General features: G+C 44.1%; 1 protein-coding gene across 1 annotated transcript in view; it reads right to left on the reverse strand.

Annotated features, from left to right (window-relative positions):
- Ostf1 (osteoclast stimulating factor 1) overlaps nucleotides 1–21586 on the reverse strand; it is a 52664-nt gene that overhangs the window by 15651 nt on the left and 15427 nt on the right. The window contains exon 2 of the mRNA XM_021151637.2: nucleotides 7804–7850. Within this exon, the coding sequence (XP_021007296.1) occupies nucleotides 7804–7850 (47 nt within the window). The remainder of the gene's footprint in view (nucleotides 1–7803; nucleotides 7851–21586) is intronic.

The raw sequence follows: 21586 nt of genomic DNA on the forward strand, positions 1-21586 counted from the left end.
TTGGGTATTTTCTCTAGCTCCTCCATTGGGGGCCCTGTGATCCATCCAATAGCTGACTGTGAGCATCCACTTATGTGTTTGCTAGGCTCCGGCATATCCTCACAAGAGACAGCTATATCAGGGTCCTTTCAGCAAAATCTTGCTAGTGTATGCAATGGTGTTACATATATATTCTTACATGTGATATATTTATTTATATATGTGCACATATCAATAAATATATATATAAATAAATGCCTCAAATTAAAACTGTGAAAATAGGGCTGGCGAGATGGCTCAGTGGGTAAGAGCACCCGACTGCTCTTCTGAAGGTCCGGAGTTCAAATCCCAGCAACCACATGGTGGCTCACAACCATCCGTAACGAGATCTGACTCCGTCTTCTGGTGCATCTGAAGACAGCTACAGTGTACTTACATATAAATAAATAAATCTTTAAAAAAAATAAAAAATAAAAAAATAAAAAAAATAAAACTGTGAAAATATTAATACTTATATCTGCTTATTTTCGGAAAACTATTACATGGTCTTCCTGCTCACAGAGACTGAGTGTTTCTTGTACATGGGTATTTATATGTAATTCAGCCTTGACAGCCTAAAGAACAAGAAGCAGTAACTGCCCATCCAGAAAGGCTTGCAAATGCAAGGCCTAGTTTCATAGCTAATGCCTCACCCTGGCCTGACCCATCAAGTGTCCTACAAACTCTCTTAAGACAGCCAACAGTTTACACATCCATCTGGTTAACTGCTAGGAGCTAACACCATGAGTTTTTGAGGAAATAGAAGTATAATGCTCGCTGAAAGCAAATCTCAGCTGTGGCTACAGGTGCTTACAAAACTAGACTACAAAATACCAAGCACAGACACAGGACGGGGTGAGGATTACGTATAAATTATACAGAAGACTTTTCTAAATGTACTGTTATTATGCAGTTCATTTTTAAAATACTACTAGAAAAATATCTAGAAGAAAAGACTTTTTATATCTGCCCACTCTACACATATAACTAAAAGTGATACTAGAAAAGCAAATTATTTCATCTATTCATTTCCCCAAGTGTTTGCCTCCTCTCCGGAGCAGACTGGGATGAGTATACATGACTGCCCTAGTACTGGACTTCACTTCAGAACTATTTATATTAAGCTGTTGCTTTCCCCTGAATATAAACAAAGACTGTTATCAACTGTACCATGCTTAAAGCAACCACAATATGAAGTCAGATGAGAGATGCACTTGGGCATAAAAACTAGTGAATGGTGACTTATGACATCCCCCAAAATGGATGGCTTCCCTTAAAGGCAACTTCCTAAAGCATTTATAACTTTTACACTTCAATTTACAGAGACTAGATTCACAGCAGATGCTACATTAAAAACTAGTTAAGCCCACTGGACCCGAGGAAGTGCACTGTAACTTCATATGAAATAATATTCCGGGGGAAGAGAAATAAAAGACCTCTGAGATCTTTCTCTAACCATTGTTTTGAAGATGGATGGCCAATATTACTTTCAATATGCTGCAGTCATAGAAGTGATTAGAGAAACAATTTCCGTTAAGACTAGCTGCAAACAGGAGCCTCTCGGAGACACTTAAGAGAGTCCCACATTCATCACCAAAGCACGGCAGCTGAACACAGTGCCATCTCAGAGCATTAAGCTGGCATTTTATCACGACTTGACTGTGTCTCCTTAGAAAGTGCCAAAGCACCGGAAGGAAGAAGAAACATAGAAGTGACTGTACTTTCTGCAGTTCTACAATGGTCAGATGTGCCCTTTTCACATTAGAGATGTCCCAAGACCATTCCTGTTTGGTACCTGTCCACTCACAGCTCACGGTAAGCCCTCTCCAGTCAGCGCTTTCAGAGAAACCAGGAGCTACCTTTTCCTGTCCCTTTAGTTTCCTTCAAAAGTCAGGTGTGCCTAAATTTCCATCAAGATCACTCACTCACGAACTAAACAAGAACACATGAAAAAAAAAAAAAATCCCCACCAAATAAACAGCCTAAAGCACATCCCAAGCATCCGTGTATACATATGCACAGATATCAAATCTCTGATCACTCCTCTGTGGGATGAGTGGGGAATGAGACATGGCCACTCTCTGGGCACAGGGTTTTACTCTGGGGTGATGAAATGCTTTGCAACCTGGTAAAGAAAGTAGTTGTTCACCACGGCAACTGTAATAATTCCTCTGAATTGTTTGCTTTAAAGTGGTTAATTCTCTATGGTGTGAGCTTTAGCCCGATTTTTAAAACAATTATAGTCAAAACTCTCAGCATCTTTTAAGTAATTCCTGCGTTCTGTGGCTTGGTAAAGGGCATCATTTGGAAAATGTCACCAAGCTGAGTCATCTGAAGACTTCACAGTGCTGACCTGGCTTTAAATGAACAGCAGCTATTCTACAGGAATGACTGGACCCCCAACCACTTCAACAGCAGCAAACCCCTCCCAAACCCCTCCAGCCTCCACCACATTTGTTGTTCAAATGAGGCAAACAACCAGTAGCCAATCAGTCAGAGAGAGAAAGTCTGCCCATTTTATTGGATTTTATAGCTTATTCTCCTTTAATAGCTCTCAAGTACAATGCTACCTACACAGTTTCTTCCAAAAGGACAAAATAAAGGTGTGAGCTTTCCTAATGGCTCAGGAGTAGTTTATGAAACTACTGACCCTGCTGAGGAGAGTACAGTCAATAAAGAAACTATGGCTTAAAAATCAGACTTTACCTAAAAGAATCACATTTTCCATTAAGAAACCACAACAGACTCCTCCATGTAGACAGTTCAATAAGGATCTACTTTTACATTCCTGGCATTGTATTCTCGGAACAGGAGTGGGAGAGCAGTGACCCAGAGCTGCCTGGAGCATGTCATCCCATCAGTTTGTTCTCTAGTTTTTAACCACAAGCTCTCATCTCTCCTCAAAGGACCATACGGTATTAGAACAAAGTGAGGTAGGCTTGGCGACTCATGACGCAGGAGGCTAAGCCGGGAGGACGGCTCTGAGCTCAAGGTCAGGCTGGGCCGCAAAGAGACACACTGTCTCTAGTAAAGCAAAGCCAAAAGGAACCAGCAAGGACTGCTGCTACAGTACGGAGGGCAAATGCACATTAGGACCAAGGGCAAATGTAGGGCAAATGTACATTAGTACCGAGGGCAAACACATATAAAACTTCTTAGATTTAGTAACCTAAAGATATAAAAATTCATCAAAAGGAAAGGTAAATGTCCAGTGAATGTCTTCATTTAATATTTTATACTACTTATTCATGCGCCACCCACTGCTCTGCACCTTTGCAAATACTAGTTTAATCCTCTCCAACAATACTAAGGAGTGAGGCCATTTCTTGTTGCTCCATTAAAGATGAGAGTGTCACCCGGCATGTGACATCCAGACTATGGAGCCACAATTCCTAACCCCAGCTTGTGTTTTCTCTCACAGAAACGTCACACTTGGCCATTACTGATCATCATGATATCATGATCTAGTTCAGCGATAGTGGTTTTAGAAAATATTTCTCATTGTGCCTTCTCAATAACACAGGACAGCAATATGGAAAACAGTCCCTTTCTCCAGCAAGTATGCTTGGCAGAACTGGGTCATGAGTACTTCTGTACAGTACTCTATACATCTCCAGTACAGGCTGGAGATGACAGTGAGGTCTATGGCTGGGATCCTGCCTCGGCTTCTGGCTTCCCACTCTAGACCACACATTATCACCTGGGGCAGCCCAGCAAGCCTTGTAGGCCCAAGCAGGTCCATCTGGTTTTCCTCCAGTAAGTAGCACCCCTCATGCACATTGTTCCTCCCTGTCAACATGCTTTCACACAGGTCCACCCAGTCCAGGTGTCTCTGTGTGACACTTCATCCCAACAGGGGCCGGGGGAATTAGAACGAAGGGGGCCTGGGTGATGTTAGAAATGCCTCTCCTTGAGGCAAGCTATCAGGAGCCACAACTGCCTTGCTCTATCCACTCGATGCATTACCAAACCTAGGACTGGCCATCACTCTCACTTCTCCTTGGGTTGTAACACTTGCTAAAAAGCAGTACTGTAGCCTTCTAGGATGCTGTATACACAATTAAAGGGCTCACAGCTTCCAGCTTAGCCTTTAATACTTCCAGGCTACAATGCTTTAAAGAGGTATAACCACAATGTGTTATACACTCAGCATACTATGCCTGTGATGTGCTGCATACTTGGTGTACCAAGCATAGAGTGTGGAAGGACGGTGACCCCAGTGTACACAGCAATGTGCCCAGAATGCTGAGCTTGTGGTGTGGTGTGTACCTGGTGTGCTATGTACTCAGCTGTATGCTCAGTGTACTCTGTAGTGTGCTGTGAACGTGTGCTCCATATAAGGTGTGCTATGACCTCCACGTGCTGTGTTCCCAGAGTGCTGTGCCCAGGGTATGCTAAGTAAGTGGTGTGCTGTGCGTGTGGTATACACAATGTGTGGTGTGCCGAGCATGCGCTGTGCCGTGTACCACAGTGTGCTGTGCTGTAGTGTCCCTGTGTCATGGTGTATGTGCCTTGTGCATGACTTGCTGGGTGCTCGGTGGATTATGTGCCCCTACAAAGATGAGGAATGCCTGTCACAGGGAACAAACTATGCTCCAGCGTTGTCCAAGTGACAGGTCTACATACTCACAAAAGTAAATGAATATCTGGGAAACTGTTCAATATTTAGCAAAAGATAAAGGAAGGCTCCTGTGAGTCGGTAGCCTCCTGTCCACTAGACAAGATATCTAGACTGACAGAAGGGAGAACATGGAGGAGTGGAGGGATGGGGGGGGGGGTTGGTTACAGGATGTAGAATGGCCATTATTGATCCTCAGGACCAGCGTATCAAAATCTATAGTCACAGTTTAAAAATGGGATATTTTTAAATTACTGAATGAATTAAATATATATTTTCTCCTATGCATCCAATAATGACCAAGGCTTCTAAAAAGAGCATAGAGAAACTCCCTCTAGAGGAGAAATGGAGGGAAATTAGTAATCAGTATATCAACAAAGGAAAGATATTTGTTAAATGTCTATCAGTACAAGAACCAGCACTCCTTAGCAAGAGTGACTGCTCCAGCTGCTGGTGCCTTTACATTACCATGGTTCTCACTGAAACCAACAGAAACAGCAGGGACAAGGATTAAGTAATCTCCAGGTCACAAGCAGGGAAGGAAGCAGGACAAATCAGAAACCTCAGCACAGACTCTGAACCTGGGCTCTGCCCCAAGACTGTACTTGCCTGTACAGCACTGTGCCTGAGCAGGTCACAGTGAAAAGAGGCCCCCACTTCTAGTGGTGCTCAGAGCAGTATTCATGGAAGGGCACACAGTTCACATGACCATAGAGGAGCAGCACTATGGTCCAGAAAAGGTGCAGACATGGGTTTACCGAGAGTCCCCTGAGTGATGCAAGAAGGAGGATGGGGGCAGAGGCCAGAAGCACTGGAAACAAGAGCTAGATCTTATACGATCAACTAATTAAATACAGATGCATGCAGGTGGAGGCCCAAACCCACGCATGGGAAACATCAGCCTAGCAGGGAACACAAACAGAACAGAGAAACTTGAGTAAGGAAAGAAACTGAGAGTAAGGAAAGGCCAAAGGCCACAAGGAAGTCACACAGGGAGAGAAGGTGGGTGAGAAAGGACAACAGTGACCCAGCTCATGACAACTGGGGAGAGCAAAGGAAGAGTCAAGAGCCACTTCAGTCTCTACTGTTGGGGAATGTAGGTCTCACTCTAGAGTAGGAGTGTGGCCTCAAGCTTGTATGATCTGGCAGGGACAACTGATGCTGTGTGTTCTCCTTCATAATTATCCTCCTTTAGTGGCTGTGATGGTTTGTATATGCTTGGCCCACAGAGTGGCACTATTAGAAGGTGTGGCCCTGTTGGAGTGGGTCTGGCTTTGTTGGAGTAGGTGTGGCACTGTGGGTGTGGGCCTTAAGACTCTCATCCTAGCTGCCTGAAAGTCAGTCTTCTCCTAGCAGCCTTCAGATGAAGATGTAGAACTCTCAGCTTCTCCTGTACCATGCCTGCCTGGATGCTGCCATGTTCTCACTTTGATAATAATGGACTGAACCTCTGAATCTGTAAGCCAGCCCCAATTCAATGTTGTCTTTTATAAGACTTGTGTTGGTTAGGGTGTCTGTTCACAGCAGTAAAACCCTGACTAAGACAATGGTCCTGATCCCATCAGAGACTGCCACTGTAAGCAAAGTTAAAGTTGACTCTGTGCTCAGGCTACTCTGCCTGTCTTAGCCCTTTCTGCAATCTGAGGCCCTGACTTCCAGGATTATGAGTAATTGTATGTCTGTGACTAAAGTTTCAGGTTGCTGATGCTGCAGCAGCAGCCCCCTCCACAAGCACTCTGTCCGTGGTCCACCCTCACCAATACCTACTGTGGTGAAAATAACAGCCCCCTGTGCCCAGAGGCTGGCTCTCTCTGAAGTCTCAGGAGAGCTCATCTGAATGTGTGAGCCTCGGACTGCCTGTTAACATCACTGCCACTGGCTGATGGTCACCAGCTGAGGAACGTTAAGTAGGCACCTTCTGTTAGGACTGTAAGGAGGCCTGTCGTGTGCAGCAGTGAGCAGTATCCCCATTCTAATGAGGACCTGGGTATCCAGGTTTAGGAGGTGGCAGAATGTGAACTCCTGGCAGGCTCTGACCTGGTGGCAGTGATTCAGTACTCAGAGTGGGCGGAGACACACACAAAGGATGTGACCGCGGGAATGGGCGCTATAGAGAAACATATAGAGTGTGTTATGGTTTCCTTCCTGTGGCTGTGATTAAAACACTGAGCCTATGCAGCTTGGGGGTGGGGGAAGGGCCGATGTGGCTTATGTTCCCATCACTGAGGAAACTCATGAGCTCAAGCAGGAACCCTGGAAAATGAGGGAGGAGTGGAGCTTGCTGGCTTACTCACGCTTAGCTAGCTTTCCTCTACGCCCTTCAGCTGCACTAACCTCAAGGCCTCATCCAGTGTGATGAGCTCACGAAACCATGGGTGGATAGGTGGGCACCAGAGCCACAGCAATGGAAAAGTACAGACAGAAGAGAGATGAAAGAACTACTCCAGGAGTTGGCAGAAGGTGTGAGGTAGAGGGTGTTAGCATTCCTTCTAGGCTCTGCCCCACAGTTACCTGGCAACCTAACTCACTATAAAAGGGGCTGTTTGCCCCCTCCCCACTCTCTTACTCTCTTACTCTTACCTTCTTACTCTCTTCCGTCTCTGTCCCTTCTCTCTCCATTCCCCTCCACCCCCTCTTCCTTCCTCTGTCTCTACTCCCTCAACTCCCCTCCCCATGCCCTAAATAAACTCTATTCCATACTCTATTCATCATATGGCTGTTACCTCAGGGGGAAGGGATGCCTCAGCATGGGACCGCAGAGGCACCCCCTTCCACCTCACCATACATATCTAGCAAACATATCCTGGTTCTTTCTTTCCTTTTTATAAAACACAATAGAGGGTCAAAGTTGAGGTGTGATTCACATGAAGGCTGACTAGGATGGGGTCTCTAAAGTTTATAGATATTTCTGCATGCAGGTCACTGGGTGAGTTGGAAACAGATGTCACCATACAAAGGGATGAAGCAATGTGAGGGAGTCTAGAACCTTTAAACTCAGGCCATGCAAACCAACCTGAGGTTTAGTTCTGCTCACTGAGGCAAGCAGTGGACAGGGATTGAACATCCATCCTGTGAACGACTTATGCATCGCAGAAAGCGCAGACTACTTAGTCCAGAACAGATGTCTGACTAACAGTCAACTTTACAGTTTAAATCAGAATACTTACAGTTCTTGGTTCAAATGTATATAGAGCTCTGAAGACTTTAACTTGCCCTAAAGGAAGAAAAAAAAAAAATCTGATCAATTCTTTTATAACTTTTGCTAAGTTACTTTGGATTTTTCCCTGCTAGAATTCCCAAGTTCAAAGTCTATTTGGCAATGTAACTTTAGAGGAAGCACCTTTTCACCTATGGGATGCATCTTTAAAATTTTTGTTAAATGAATGTTAGCACATGATTGATGGCTTTGTTTGACAGGAGTTATGGATTTGCACTACATTTCTGCTCTGAGTATAGACAGACCTAATAGTAACACCAAACTGGCTCAGAACATCAGAAGGAAAGGGCCTGAACTTGTTAAATCTCCCAGCAGATACTCTGTATACAGCATGAATTTAAGTTCACAAAATTAATACAAATTAGGTATACAAATAAGGCCTACAGCAAACACGCGGGGGGGGGGGGGGTTTTACAAAAAACAAAAAAGTTAAGAAAGAAATCAAAATAGAAGGACTATCTATTTTAAGACAGTTTAGTCCGTGTTCTGGAAGATCCTTTAGAGATGACATCCAAACCAACTCCCACTCAAAACTGGCCTCCAAGGCAGATACAGAAGCTTGCTTCAGAATATATGTTCTCACCTTACACTTTCTCTGTTGCTATTGGACCATATTTTATAATACAGCAACATAAAGCAATACAGTTACAATTTGTAACTACATGCATACTTACTGGATTTAAGCAGCCTTTGTTTGATACAAAGTGGCATAATGGAGATACATTTGTAATGTTTCATTAACGGACTTCTAGTACACAGCACAGAGACCTGCACATATGAGGCTCTGAGCAAGCCCGGCTGCAGGATGAAGAATTGGTGGGGAGAGGAAAACCCAGAAGCCTGTGCTCCCAACAGCCTGCAAACCCCTGCTGTAACAACACCACTATCCAGTGTGACTCCAACAACCACCGAAAAGCTGTTTGTGCTAGTCACACGTAGACACAGCGTGACCAAGGGACTGATTATTTGATTACTGATTATTTGGGAGCTTCACACAATGTACCCCATCACACTCACTTTCCAATCTTCCCACCTTGTGTCTGCCCCCACAAACCTTTGACCTCCCCCACCCAAAAAAGTCCAACTTGTGTTGCAAATATACTCAGTGGAGCATGGTCCAACTCCCAGTGGGCAGCCCCTTAAAGAAAACTGAGTCTTTCTCCAACTCCACCCCTACCAGAAGCCATCTATTGTGAAGAGCTACACTTCAGCACCCTTAACACAATTTTTAAGAGTTCCCTTCAATGGCTTCCTGTCTAGGCTGCTACTTCTTCCAGGGGGTAAGTGGGTAATGGTTGTCACAGAACCCTTCTATGTCCCCCTTTCTCAACTGTGACACTGCAGTCATTGATACCACAGCAAAAGAAGCTCCCTTGCCCTTTACACAGCAAGAGCACAGCTCATGGACTTCCACGTGGTTTCTGGCTATAGCATAGAACACAACATCCAACTGGTCTCCAGTGTCAGCATGTGCCACAGACCTCAGCATGGTTTCTGGTGGCAATACCAACTGCAGACACCATCATAACCCCCAGAAGGACCACAGGCCAGACATCCACATAGCTTCTGGAGCAACAGAAGCCACAAACTCCAGTATGATCCCCAGTGACAGCTCGGCCAGCCCATGGATACCAACATGGCTTCAGGCGGCAGCATAGACCACAGACATCAACATGGCCTTCAGTGGTAACATGGACCACAGACATCAATGTGGCCTCTAGTGGGAGATCAGACCACAGACATTCACAGCTTCCAGCCATGGATGGACCATGGACCTCAACAGGGCCTCTGGCAGCAGCACTGACACCATCACAGTCTTCAGTGGCAGCACAGGCCAAGGACATCAACGTGGCCTCTGGTGGTAACATGACCCACAGTGAACTACCTACCACACATGGCTGGTAACTGGTATATTCAAGAATGTAAGACTAGAGAAAATGGGAATGAGTCTAACGTCCATTAGGAGAGAACTATGTTAAGTCAACCCTGATTCATCGGCATGTTGGAACCATTAAAAAGGAATGCTAACGGTTTAGGAAGTCAGTCCACATGCCCATCAAGTGGCAAAATGAGGAGGAAAATATTGGGGCTAGAGACAGTCAGCAGAGTTCCTGCCATGAAAACTTGAGAATCTAGGTTCACTCCTAGCACTCATGTAAAACAGCTGGGTGTGGTAGCTTGTTTCTCCAGTCTTAGTACAGAGAGGAAGAGACAAATCCCTGCAGCTAACTGGCCAGGCAGTGTAGCCAAAGCAGGGAGCTCCAAGGTCGGTGAGAGACCCTGTCTCAATAAATAAAGTGGAGCGCAACTGAGGAACACACCCAGCGTTGACCTCTGACCTTCATATACACACAGGAACACACACCTGCACGCCCAGGTTCACACACATACCTTGAACAACTGCACCATGTATGGGGCCCTTCACATTCTAATTTACACTGCTGTTTCCATTCACTGCACTGAATGTTTATAGAACATTTATAATGTGTGAAAACAGCAACCATACCATATCATTTAGAGCAAGGAGAATCAGTCTCTTTCCTGTAAACGTCCTACCGTGGAAAAGCATCTCAGAGTCTCCCAGGACTTGATGAGTCTAACAGAAAACCTCTCTCAAGTATAGTAGCTCACACCTGCAAGGCTAGATAGCATTCCGAGGCTAAGACAGGACTGCCAGGAGTGTGAGACCACCCTGGGCTACACACACAGTAACGTCCAGGCCAGCCTGTACCAGAGTGAAGCCTTGTCTCAAAAAGTAAGCAGGGCTGGGAAGATAGCTCAGTTGGTAAGGTTCCTGCAAACAAATAAATGTAATTTTTTCCGTGTTTTTGTTAGTTTGCTTGTTTGGGGACTATCCATCCCTCCCACCCCTTATTTATGGAGAAAGGAAACACCACCATAACCCTCCTGTGTAGATCCAGACTGCCCTACACAGCAAGCTCTATACCGTGAGAGTTGGTGCAAAGACACGGAGGGCAGGGGAAGGAGGCGGAGCTGCCTGAGAAAGGCTGAGGTGACTGTTCTCAGATTCCTTATCTCAGTTACCTCAAACTTTCCAGAGAGAGGTCACAAAGGAAGCAGTCCTCTTGTGACCAACATCCAGGCTAGAACTTTCTAGTTCCCTTCAGAGATAGTGCAAGGAGGGGAGACTGGTGGATACTCTTGTAAACAAGATACAAGGACAAGTTGATGGGCTCAGATAAAACTCAATAAAAACTAAAGAGCCTGAAAGCAAATACACAGTAAGTGAACAAACCACCAATTTGCATAGTTCAAGTTCTTTCCATTTTGATGCTACAGACTGAAGGAGATTAGCCAGACACACAAAGCAGCATTCCATCTGTAAAATACCAAAGAGTTTATCACAGACCCCTACTTACTACAGCTTAATACTGGGCATTACCTTTTATCTATCCTTTTCACTCCATGTTCTAAAGGCTCAGGGCTGGAATTCTCAAAATCGACTGAACTAGAAATGAAAGAATTTAACAGAAACATCCAAAGGCCAAGGAATCACAAAACCAGTAGATTTCTCACAATTGCAGGCTAATGGGCCTAAATCTTCTGTTGGTAGAACAATTAATACTAATATGCAATCCACTGGTCCTCTTGGCACACAGAGTTATCTCTGGACTGTGTTCTGTAGACTTCGGGCTTACAGCAGTGTCTAGGGGATGAAACCGAAGCTCTGTTTCTTGCTGACGTCCTGACAGACATCTAACAACAGATCAAGAACACACGGTGATCAAGTTTACTAATCCAATTTTCCTTAAGGAAGGCAGACTCACAGACGTCAAAGAGCTATGCTCTTGGACATGCAACAAAGCTTTCTAAGGCTCTCTGCTCATTCTCTCACCAAGTATTGTTACATACAACAGAGAGAGTGGGAAGCTAAGAGACTGTGGAAATAGTCTGAAATTGGGATCCATAAGAATGAAGCCCCCCCCCCCCAAAAAGAGGCCCAACATAACCTTTGTCTTAAATGTAGGCTGAGTCTGGAATGATCTAGCAGCATTCAGATGGCTCTGCAGGAAGATTCTGAATTAAGCAGTTCTAACTGCTGCCACTGGCCATAGCCACTGTTTCTGAGGTCTTATTTTCCAGCCTTGCCCTTCCCTTTTCTCACTAACTCTCTTCTCCCCTAGAGAGGAGGAGACTAACATCAACAGCAGTGTTGTCTTTTCCTCTGGAGGAAGGCTGGCCCTAGACTTCAAAGCGTGAAGGTCAAAGCGTGAAGGTCAAGGTCGTAGAAGGGTGAAAGGAGGGGAGCTGGTCTTTCCCCGGCAGGGAAGGGAAGGAAGCATGGGCTTTTCCAGTATTTGTCTTTGCTCCTCTGGAGCCCTGAAACAACATTTAGATAACTCAGGACTTGTAAAAGTGAGCAAAACATGTCAAATCGATCTTTGTTGTTAGTGAAGAGCTGGCAGAGCTTCACATACCTGAATTCAACTGGCATATACCCAGCCATACACAAAACAATGAAGACAGAATTACCCTATAAAATCAATGCCTCAACTAGGCACTGGAAGCTAACAAATAAAACGCCATGTGCCAAGAGTTCTTTACTTCTTTTGGAGTTGTTGACTAGTGAGTGTCTTAGTTAGGGTTTCTATTGATGGGATAAAACACTATGACCATGATAAGCAACTTGGCGTCACAGGTTTATTTCTTTTACACTTTCACATCATAGTCCTTCACGAAAGGCAATCAGGGCGGGAACTCAAACAGGCCAGGAACTTGGCAGGAGCTGATGTGGTGGCTATAGAAGAATGTTCCTTAGTGGCTTGCTCTCTGCCTTTCTTATATCTCCCAGGACCACCAGCCCAGGGGAGGCAGCACCCATAGTGAGCTAACTGGAGCCTTCCACATCCATCACCAGTCATGAAAATGTACCACAGGCTTGCCCACAGGCCACTCTGGTGGGTGAAATTTTTCCATTGATGGTCCCTCTTTCCATATGACTCTGGTTTGTGTCAAGTAGACATAAAATTGGCCAGAATAGCCAGTGAGGCCCCCTGAGACCCCCGAATATTATAGGCTAACCCCAGTGCTCTAGTTTATCATCCAGAACTTGGTAGTGAGACCTTATTACTAACACACCACATGCTTAAGTCATAGAACATTGCAAAATCAAGCTGGTGATGACCTGGAAGGTTCATCCACCCTACATGCTAGCTTTCACAGTGCTGGAAGGCTCTATCCGAGCTACTAGGGGGGAAAACTAGTCCAAACGTGCCCAACTATGAATCCTGCAAGCTACAACAATTGACTGGTCTAGAAAGACGTGGTCAGAAAATGGGATACTATTATCAATAAAAAGAAGTTAACAAGTCATGAAAAGGTGGAGAAGACTTCAGTGCATGTTACTTAGTAAAAGTAATCAGTCTGGAAGGCTACATCTCCTAATCCTTGCCACTGCATCTCTCTATGTGGCCTGTGCAGACGACAGATGGCTAGATCATGGAGCTGACCAGCAAGAACTTAATCAAGTAGTAATTCTCAATTGCAGCTGCTATTCCAGACATAATCCCCTTACTTAAATACATTAACACATTTCCTGATGCTTGTTATGCAGGTATTTATCTAGCAAATACTTTTTTTTTTTTTTTTTTACATATCTGTCCATTAAGGACCACAAGAAGTAATTTGCTTTCAATTGGCAAGGCCAGCAATATACCTATACTGTTCTACCTCAAGAGTATATCAACTCTCCAGTCCTATGTTATAACTTAGTTTAAAGGGATCTTGATCATTTGTCTCTTCCACAGACTATCACACTGGTTACTATATTGGTAACATTATGCTGATTGGACCATGTGAGCAGGAGGCAACAAACACCTTGGGTTTACTTATTGTTAACATGTACGTATAGCAGAGGATAGGAAATAAATACAACCAAAGTTGAAGGGTGTTCTACCTCAGTAAAACTACTAGTCTAGTAGTATGGGGTATGCAGAGAGAGTCTTTCTAAGGTTAAGGATAAGTGGTTGGACCCAACCCTCCTGCTACCAAGAAAGAAGCACAATGCTTAGAGGGCCTATTTGGATTTTAGAGGCAGCACATTCCTCCCTTGGATTTGTTTCTCTGTCCCATATACCAAGTCACTCAGAAAGACACTATCTTTAAGTGGGACTGGAATAGGAGAAAGCTCTTCAATGGGTCCTGGCCGCAGTACCACTTGGACCATATGATTGAGCAGAGCTGACAGTACTTGAGGTGCCAGTGGCAGACAGGGATGCGATGTCTGTAGTCTTAAGCAGACCACTGTGGATAAATCATAGCAGATACTCGGGGGCTTTTTAAATGAGGATCTATCATTGTCTGCTGACTTGTCTCCCTTTGAAAGACAGCTCTTAACCTGCTACTGAACAGTTAGGAGAAACTTGACGGGGATGGGGAGATCCCACACACACTCACACACACACCACAGGACACCAAGCTGAATATTCTGTGACCCACTAATTCATAATGTAGTGGTGCCCAGCAGGAATCCATTTTCAAATGGAAGTAATATATACTTGGCTTGGTTTATTGATGCTTCTGTGATATATGAAGGTGCCACCCAGAAGTGGGCAGTTTCAGTGTTAAAATCCCCTTTCTGTGACAACCATGGAAGACGTTGTGGTCAAGGAAAACCTCCACAGTGGGCAGAATTTGGGGCCTTACATTTTGCTTGTAAGGATAAATGGCCAGACTTTTGACTGTTTGCTGACTCCTGAACTGTAGCCAATGGTTTGGCTGGATGGTCAGAGACTTGCAAAGAGCATGACAGAAAAATTGGTGAGAAAGACATTCGAAGAAGATCTATGTAGACAAAGCGCTCCAAATGGACAAAGGGTGTGAAGGCACTTCTGCCTCATGTAAGTGCTCATCAAAAGATGACTTCAGCATTGGAGCTAATAGCCATGGTTGGGACAACCCATTCTGTGGACATTCAGCCTCTTTCCCCAGCCATCTCTTCCCTGGTCATTTTCCAGTGGGTCCATGAACAAAGCACCTATGGTGGCAGACATGGAAGCTCTACAGAGGCTTGATAACATGGACTTCGACTTGCCAAGGCTGACCTGGCTGCAGCTGCTCTGAGTGTTGGATCTACTCTCAGCGGAGACCAACAATGGGCCTCCGATAAGATACAGTACCAGTCCTGGGGATGACCATCCAGTGACATGACAGCATGCCAATTATACTTTCTTTGTGGAAAGACATTCCTTTGACATTTCTGGAATAAAATCTAATTCTGGCTACAGATTTGCCTTTGTTGCTGCATCTGCAAAAACTACCATCAGTGGTCTTACAGAATGCCTTATCATTTTCTCTCACACAGTATTGCTTCTGTCCATGGTCAAAGAACTGCTATAGAGAATGTATGCTCACGGAATTCACTAGGCTTACCATGTTCCCCACCATCCTAAAACAAATGGCTTGATAGGATGGTGGAGGTAAAATGGCCTTTTAAAGACACAATTACAGCACCAAAGGTGGTAATGGATTGGATGATGTCCCCAAAAGTGGGTTGTAACACTGCAGCTGTCCATTTCTGCCTTCATATAGCACAGACGCATCAATAAACCAAGCCCTAGACTTCACTTCCTCAGCCAGTGGGTCCTAGGGCATCCTCCATGAAGCCATCAGTGCATGCCTGGGAACAGAAGGTGTTATAACAAGAGTTTAAACCATAGTCATTTGGGAAACATCTTCATGTAGCTTGCTTTTGCCCTCAGGACCTGCTTGGGCCTAATCTTGTATGCATTACTTCCATTTAAACCTAATAACTGTTCTGGGTAGGCAATATATGCTTTGAATCAGCATCCAACACACAGTACTTTTTCTCCTACAGTCTGAACTCAAGAGTCCAGGAACAGGGGATAGACTAGGGAATCGTACTACTCACCATTAAGGAAAGTTTTACTTCCTGATCTTATGTCTGCTGGCCTAGAAGTTGGTGCCAGAGAGTGGGCTATTGCTGTGAAGAACCTGACCATGATTTTAGAAGGACTTTGGCATGTTAGACGTGAAAGCAGTTGAATGCTATAAGCAGAGCCTAAAGAACCATCCTCTCATGGGGACCTAGGGGACAGCAGCACAGAGAGCAGAGGCACCGCAAGGACTTCCACAGTGCTAGGCTGGAAGCCATCCCTGTAATATTAATATATGTATATTGGCTACAGAATAAAAATGTGATTGATTTCTTTGGCAGAGGAGATTTCAAAACAGTACAACACTGAATCTGTGGAATGGCTACTATTGAAAACTTTTATGTAGTCTACAACGACAAAGAGCAAGTAGGGCAAAATTTATAGTTTGTCCGGAAAAAGAACAACAGGAAGCTTAATGTTAGAGGCTTGAAACTGTCATTGTTAAGAGATTCCAGTAAGGAGAGGCCTGCCCTGCATTGGAACAAAAGGAGGATGTCCTCAGGGCAAGATCCTACTTGCTAGGTTTCCAAACTATAGAAGAGAGCTAAAGGCATCTTCTCCTAGGAAGCAACTGAACACTCTACTGCTAATGTGGCCGAGGGTCCATCCCAAGCAGGCAGCAGAACCTGGTTGTGTAGTGTAGTGCATGGTCACGTGCTACTGCTGGCTTTAGAGGCTAACAGTTGCATGAATGAAGGGGTATTGGATTTTCTGTCCACTGCTTCAAAGAGCTGCTGAGGTCAGTCAGTATATAACAAGAGAATCCTGCAGGAAAGCCCTGAGAGAGCAAGAGGCTGTGAAAAGCCACTGTGTGAAGCTGTGAAGTGGAGCCTCAGTTGCAGAGGAGAACCCTAGATGCTGGAGATGCCAGAGCCACAGGATATCTGCCAAGCAGTTATAAAGGGAGTGGAACCAGCATGCTGGAGGGGCAGAGCCTCTGAGTCCTTTGAAATTAAAGTAGCAAACGCTGGGCATGGAGCTGCAGGATTTGCAGTTTGCCCTGCTGGATTCTGGTCTCATTTTGGCTCAGTATTTCCTCACTATACCCCATCCCTCCCTTCTGGAATGGCAATGTCTATTCTGTGTTATTACTCATTGGAAGTGTGCAGTTTGCCTTTCAGTTTTATAGGGTTGGTTATAAATAAGAGTTTGCCTCAGGAGAGACCCGGTATTGAGAGTGTAAAGAACTCTGGAGACTTTTCAAGTTGGACTAAACGCATTTTGCATTATGGTATGACCACAGGCCTATGGGATTTGGTGAGTTGAGTGTGGTGGTTTGAGTGAGAATGGCCCCACAGTCTCAGCCATTCAACTACTTGGTAACTAGTTGGTGGAGCTGTTTAGGGAAATTTAAGTAGCAGTGTCTTGCTGGAAAAGTACATCACTCGGGATAGGCATTGAGACTGCCCCTTGCTACTTCCAGCTTGCTCCCTACTTTATGCTATAATTAAGGTTGCGCGCTCTCAGCTTCCTGCTCCAGCAGCCATGATTGCTGCTGACGGCCTACACGCTTTCCTGCCGTGATGGACTCTTATTCTCTGTAGGCCCAAATAAGCCCTTCCTTCTGTAGGCTGCCGTGGTCACAGTATTGTCACAGCAACAGAAAATACAGTGCAGGAAACTGCTAACTACCGTTCAGAGGCTATGCATAGGGACTGGCAAGGGGCAGGTAGGAAGTCTGTGTGCCTCCCGCGCAGTCTTGTTGGGAACTTAAGACTTCTCTAACAGTAAGATGAGTTACAGAACACTTAGAATCTTGAATGTTCAGATTAGAGGTGCTTGACCACTAAAACTCTCAAATACAAAACAATGAAAACTAAACAACTAAGTATTTTGATTAAGGGATGCCCAACAAGTAATTTTTACCATGTTAATTAAAACCTAAATTCTCAAAAAGCTAGCAGGAATTAGCTAAAGAACCTGTACACCAATAACATTAATCTATTTTCTACAAGACTTAACATACCATTAGGATTTTAAATTGCACTTCTAGAACCCCAACTAATCCATTTAGGGGAAGAACAAAATTAGAAAACCCTCTTCTTGCACAAGAAACTATTACCTGCCAGAACAACCAGTCCTTGCTGCCTCACTACTCTCAGAGCAAGTGAGTCCCTTGGCATTTTAAACCACTGGCCAGAAACTATGAGTAGAGTGCAGAACTAACTGAGCAGCTTTCAATTTTTAAATAAGGCCCTGCAGGGGCACAGGCCTATTATCCTTCAGGGTGATGAGGTAAGATGATCCAGGGCACCCTGGGCTACCCAGAGAGACTGTCTCAAGAATTAACAAAAGATTAACTAGACCAGAAAAGATGAGAGCATGCTATACTTAGCTGAAATAATGATTTTGTGAAATGTTTCCTTCACTGGGGATGGATGAATGCCTGAATACATATTTTAAAATACATCAAATACAGACTTTGGCATACTGGTAGCAAACAAGCAGCTTTTAAAATTAATATCTGGCAAAAATAAATGTCATCGACACAGAATGAAATATGTAATATAAAAAAGGAAATTATTCCAAAAGTTAAATTATATGATTATAAACTTATTAGACTAGCAGACCCCCTTTCTGGTTGATGCATAACACGTATATGTGCCGGGTGGTGGCGGCGCATGCCTTTAATCCCAGCACTTGGGAGGCAGAGGCAGGTGGATTTCTGAGTTCGAGGCCAGCCTGGTCTACAAAGTGAGTTACAGGACAGCCAGGGCTATTCAGAGAAACCCTGTCTTGAAAAAAAATAATAATAACAACATGTATATGTATGTATATGGATCTGTACAATGTGAGCATATGCATATGTCGTGAAAGCAGGTATATTCAGAGAACCAGTCCAGGCCTTCCAGGAAGTGTCTCTTAGATGTACTCCTACGTACTCTAGGCTGGCTGGCCTGGGGGCTTCTCAGAGTTCTGTGTCTACCTTCTACCTCCCCGTAGGAGGGCTGATGCCACATTTGTAGCTTTTACCTGGGTTCTTGGAACTTAAACTCAGGTTCTCACTCTTGAATGACAAGTACTTTACACACTGAGTCATGTGCCAGCCTTACACCAATTTTCAGAACTTCATATAATAGAACAGAAACCACAATTCTTCCATACTATGAGTCTAGCCCAAAAGAACATTTGTAAAACGCCAATTGTGTATCATAGAAACTCCGCTAGCACAACTACTGCCCATGACAGGGTTGCCAGTGTGCCAGCAATCCATGGTACCTGTGTAGGAGAAGCTGAGGGCAGTGGGTCCCTACTCATCTCCTGAACTTAACTAGGGGGTGATGGTGAAGATGAAGATGATGATGGTGCTAGTGATCCCACAGGAACATATGGTTTCCATGAAATTACTAGCAATCATGCTATCGCAACAATAATTCTCAATCTGTACTGATAATCTTCACTCTTCAAATGATTTTGGGGGCTTAAAATCCATGACTTCACAATCACTGTTAATTACTACAACATTAGATAATAGTAAATACAAACAGCATGCCTCATTTGATTAATGGTATGGGGACCAAAATTAGGTGTGACGGTTTCCTCTGCCATCTACAGTGCCAGCTCACGCAGGTATCTTGCTTGGTATGTGGGTCATGTCATCTGGCCAGCTGGCCAAAGCTGAGAGGCAGGTTGTCTTAGTTAGGGTTTCCATTGTTGTGAACAGACACCATGACTAAGGCAGCGCTTATAAAGGACAACACTTAATTGGGGCTGGCTTACAGGTTTATTGGTTCAGTCTATTATCATCAAGGCAGGAAGCCTGGAGTGTCCATGCAGACATGGCGCTGGAGAAGGAGCTAAGAGTTCTACATTTTGATCTGACAGCAGACAGGAAGAGACTAACTTCCAGGCAGCTAGGAAGAGGGTCTCAAAGTTCACATCCATGGTGACACACTTCCTCCAACAGCCACACCTCCTGATAGTGCTACTCCCTGGGCCAAGCATATTCAAACCACCACACAGGTTCTGAAAGAAGCATAAGGCTAAGACGAACTTCTTATACTCCACACTGCTGACTGTGGGGATGGGTAGAATTGTATATGTGTATGCATTTTTTCTTTAAAAAAAAAAAAAGATTTATTTATTTATTTATTTATTTATTTAATGCTTATGAATTCACCGTTGATGTCTTCAGACACACCAGAAGAGGGCAAAATATCCCATATTTTATTATTTAATATTATTTAAAATATTACAGATGGTTGTGAGCCACCATGTGGTTCCTGGGAATTGAACTCAGGACCTCTGGAAGAGCAGTCAGTGCTCTTAACCGCTGAGCCATCTCTCAACCCCTATGTGCTTGTTCTTATTTTTGTGAACTACACCATCAAGCCAAGCATATCTTACTAGAGGCTAAGGTCAAAAGGTAAAACTCAAACACTCCAGGCTATCTGCTAAAAAAAAAAAATCTATAGGGAATACAAAATATTTCCCCATCTTCTTAATTTTAAGATTCAGCTGTATAAAGGCAGGCGTGGTAGCGCACGCCTTTAATCCCAGCACTTGGGAGGCAGAGGCAGGCAGATTTCTGAGGCCAGCCTGGTCTACAAAGTGNCTTTTAAGATGCAACATTAGCTATTTCTACACTGAAAATTCAGAAACAACTGAAATGCTATGGAGAAAAGAAAGAGAAAAAAAAAAAAAAAAAAAAAAGAAAGAAAGAAAAGATTCAGCTGTGTATTAAAAATACAATATTCTCCTTCTCCCTCAAAAGCAAATAGTCTAACCAATTTTGGAATTTTCCAAACCAAGTCATTTGACCAAAAATAAATTACAGAACACATGAACTTAATGTATACATTTCTCTCTCACATTTCCCCTACTTACAATATTTTCGGGGCAAATGAAAGCATTAATGTTTTCTACCAGGCACATGTATTATATATCATCCATGCATGATCCAACAAGATGGTTATTTTTGCTGTTTTTAGTTTTCAATCGGTTTTATTTTTGATTAGACAGACTTCCTGCCTGTATGTGGCTGTATGCAGGTGAGTGCAGGGACCCTAGAGAGCCAAAAGAGGCCATCAGATCCCCCTGGGGCTAAAAAGTGAAAAGCTGTCACTTCTTAGGTTCTAGGAACTGAACCTGGGTCCTCTGCAAGAGCAGCAGGCACTCTTAACTGCTAAGCCATCTCTCCAGCCCCTGAAACAGGATGTTTTCTGCTCCAAAATGAAAGAAAAGAGTCTAAGGGACAGTATCCAAGAACCAAAACCATCTTTCTGTTCCTGAGGTGAAAGGAAAACGCTGTGCTCTGTGGACTCCAATGCCCATAACTGAGAGATTATCTCAGAACACATAACTTGGCTTGGATTTCTATGTGTATCATTCCGCAAAAGCCCACTGCTTCAAAAATAAAGAAGGACTATACACTTTGGAAAGAAAGTCCCTGTGTCTGAGGCCCGGCAGTGTCCAAGAGCCGTGGATATGAAGACTAATGCAGATGGATACATTTCTTCCCACATACTCATATTCTTGGATTGAAGCAAATCAATCCACATATTTAATAGAAAATGTTGTAAATACCGCTTTCATTCCTCTTATTCCAACACCACCTCTTCTCTGCTACCTCCCTCTCCAACCCAAAGGGACGACTCGAGGAAGGCAGAAGAGGGTGGAATGTGTCCTGATTTCAGCTGCAGGAATGGCAGGCTCCTTACAAACAGTAGACAGTGTCTTCCTGACAAGAGGGTTCTGTTTATTAACAGTGTGCCTTTCTAGTCCTTTTTTTTCCCATTTGCTTCCACTCCACAGTGCCTTTCAGCAACCTTAGCTACTTTCACTTGAAAGATCATGTATGCTGGCTCCTTTTAGCTC

Source organism: Mus caroli, chromosome 19 (genome assembly GCF_900094665.2).
Source record: "Mus caroli chromosome 19, CAROLI_EIJ_v1.1, whole genome shotgun sequence".
In the NCBI taxonomy this organism is placed as follows: Eukaryota; Metazoa; Chordata; class Mammalia; order Rodentia; family Muridae; genus Mus; species Mus caroli.